A 3,196-nucleotide genomic window follows, 5' to 3' on the forward strand; every position below is an offset into this window, starting at 1 on the left:
TGAGCCTTTGCTCTGGTACCATGTTGAAAGATATGAGTATCATTCATTCAACTTGTTCAGAGAATTACAATAGGTACGCCTCCTTTAAATAGGCCAAGGGTTACATAAAATTGGCAAGATTTGCCATAATACTCATTCCCTAATTAATTTTTTTTCCTTGCTTACCTATTTTCCTTACTTACATATTTTCCTTTCTAACAATTACCACTAATATTCATATAAAAAACGATCAATATTATTAAAAGACAAAATAATGATATTGCTAATCACAAATGTTAAGTAATTACTCCCTCCGTCCGCGAATAGAAGTCCCGTTTTTCCGTTTTTGTCCGTCCGACAATAGGAGTCCCGGTTTTACTTACCATATTTGGACAATTTAATTACTCTCACCCTTCTCAACAAATTACACTATATGCCATTAATTAACACACCCACCCAAAATCTAATCTTTTCCCTCACTCTCACTCTCACTCTCACTCTCATTCAACCTCATTTTATCTCTCTCTCTCTCTCGCTCGCTCGCTCGGTCTCTCACCCTCTCTCTATTCCAAAACCCTAGATCTACTCGCCGCCTCCTCCTCCTCACACTCGCTGCCTCCTCCTCCTCTTCACTCTAGCTTAAATGGACTATGTACCCTCTGAAACCCTATCCCCCATCAATGGGTTGGATTCGTTCGATTCGATGTCCACTGTGGTTGATGAAACTCCGATGGTGGAATCGAAGGTCGATTCGACCGACTCTAAGCCATCTATGTCCGTTGAAACCCCAGATCTGGAATGTAAGCTCGATTCGGAGCTAGTCGTCACTGATACGCCGGAGACCATGCTCGATTCGGAGCTATACGTCCCTGATACGCCCGATGCTTGGCTCGATTCGGAGCTCATCGTCCCTGATACGCAGGGTTATGGTGTTGATGACTCCACCGTGGTGCCTGAAACACCGCGGGTGAAGAGGCTACGGCGGCATGTTGAGGAAAAGGAGTGGTTCAAGGAGATCCTCTTGATTCTCTTGCACTTGACAGGTGGCCTATATCATACACTGACCCATAATTGTTCTCTGGCATTTGTAGCCATTGTAGCACCTCTCTCACAACTTCCTCCTCCACCTCAAGCTGATTGGGCAGTCCCACTGTTCTTTGTAGCCTATCTTTGTTGATATGTGGAACTTTGTAGCCATTTCCACCCCTGCACCTAAGGATTTCAGTGAGGGACGCCGCTGCCCAATATCCATCCCTATGATGAATTTTTTCTGAGGGATTTACATCAACAAAACTGTTGGGAGCTTTTTTTGGGAGTTTTTCAGATTGAGGTGGTTAGAAGTGGAGTAAATGAGTGTAGGTGAGGTATTAATAGCAGTTTTGAAGTTGTACTTTTAGGAGTTCAAATTTCCCTCATTTTTTTTGTAGAGGGAAATTTGATTTTTAGCTTTCCCTCTTTGTACTTTGAATCAATAGCAGTGACTGAATTGTGTATGGTGAACATATTTCAAGCTAATTTGATGAATTATGATTTGAAGGGTTTTTTTATTATGTTGAGTGTAAATTTTAAATTCAGTTTGAAGGGTTTTTTTATTACGTTGATTTAAATTCAGTTTTAAATTGTGACTTTGGGAGCAAAAATCGAATTTTGGAAGCATAAGTAATGCAAATGAATTGAATTGAAGAAGCATATTTAATGCATATATGAAGGCAGCAATTTTCGAAATTTTGAGAGCCAAAAAATTAACAAACTTGAAGTGGGTCCCAAATTCCACTATCACACACCATTTATTACACACTCTAACAACTTTCTTAAAACCCGTGCCATGGAGAAATGAGACTTTTAATGCTGGACGGAGGGAGTACCACATAACATCAAATCTATATAGAGGGAGATAAATAGTTACGAATAAATGCAATATCCGGAATTCATTCTAGAGCGCTATCATTAGCAAGTAATCAAACAATTAAATTAATTAAACGCAGGCGGTTTTCTGCCATATATAAGTGTTTACGTTCCCTACTTAAACCCGAAGGGGGAAATGGCTTTTCCCCACAAGAGAAGAAGACTACTGAAATGGCTGACGGCGGTAATTGCCGCCGCCCTAGCCGTAGCGCTGCTCATCCTCATCCTCGCCCTCACCGTCTTTAAGGCCAGGCATCCGGTCATCACCGTCAACTCAATCGCCGTCTCCGACCTCAATTTCTCGTTCGACGTCGCGAGGCTCGGCGTCCGCTTCAACCTCAGCCTCGACACCAACGTCACCGTCCGGAACCCTAACCGCGTCGGATTCCGGTACGCCGACAGCCGCGCGGTCCTCCGCTTCCGCGGCGGCGACGTCGGCGAGGTTCCGATCCCCGCCGGCGAGATCGGCGCGCGCGACACGAGGAATCTGGACCTGACGCTGGTGCTGATGACGGATCGGCTGATTTTTGACTCCGATTTCTACGCGGAGGCGTTCTCCGGCAAGGTGCGGTTGGAGACGTTTATCAGGATGGCGGGGAAAGTGCGGGTGGTTTTCGATTTCCGCGTGGTGTCGTACACGGGGTGCGATCTGGATATTCGCCTCGCCACACGTATGGTTTCCAATCAGACATGTCGTTATAAGATTAAAATTTAATTACTTTTGCTATTTTGCATTATTAAGAGTGTCGATTTTGTGTTTAAGAAGATAGATTTAACATTTGTGCTAAACTTGTTAATGGAGGGTTTAGAGTTGGTTGGGGGAGTGTGTTAATTTTATTTCATTTTTCAAGGAGAAATGAATTTGGAGTGGGGAGACACAAATATCTATATGGAATATTTATTGTATAGGAAATTTTGAAATCTCTCTATAAAGTAGCAAAGTTGATTGCTTTGGTTGTCTTTCACTTATTTCGAGGTCGAGAATCTGGATTGGATTGGATTGGATTGGGTTGGGTCCAAAGCACTTTATAATAATAATAATAATAATAATTATTATTATTATTTTAACAATAATCAATTAATTGATAAATTTTAAACTAAAATTATTTGCAAAAACGATAGTACTATGATATTTTACATGTAGCAAGCTTATAGCTTCCGCTTCAACAAATAAAAGATGAAATCTATGTTCTATGAGTAGGTTATAGCCTATAGGTATTAGTTATAGGAAAATACTACTCCCTCCGTCCCCTAATAGGAGTCGTTCTTTGACCGGGCACGAGTTTTAAGAAATGTAGTGAAAAGTTGGTTG

At 41.8% G+C, this 3,196-nt stretch overlaps 1 protein-coding gene across 1 annotated transcript; it reads left to right on the top strand.

Moving 5' to 3' along the window:
• Positions 1–2,020: 2,020 nt before the first annotated feature.
• Positions 2,021–2,599, top strand: LOC121757443. Its single transcript, XM_042152991.1, has one exon. The coding sequence runs from the start codon at positions 2,021–2,023 to the stop codon at positions 2,597–2,599; it is 579 nt and encodes a 192-aa protein (XP_042008925.1).
• Positions 2,600–3,196: the final 597 nt, after the last annotated feature.

This window comes from Salvia splendens, chromosome 12, assembly GCF_004379255.2.
Source record: "Salvia splendens isolate huo1 chromosome 12, SspV2, whole genome shotgun sequence".
NCBI lineage: Eukaryota > Viridiplantae > Streptophyta > Magnoliopsida > Lamiales > Lamiaceae > Salvia > Salvia splendens.

Coding starts and splice junctions, on each gene's coding strand:
- LOC121757443 (XM_042152991.1), top strand. CDS start 2,021: ATGGCTTTTCCCCACAAGAGAAGAAGACTACTGAAATGGCTGACGGCG.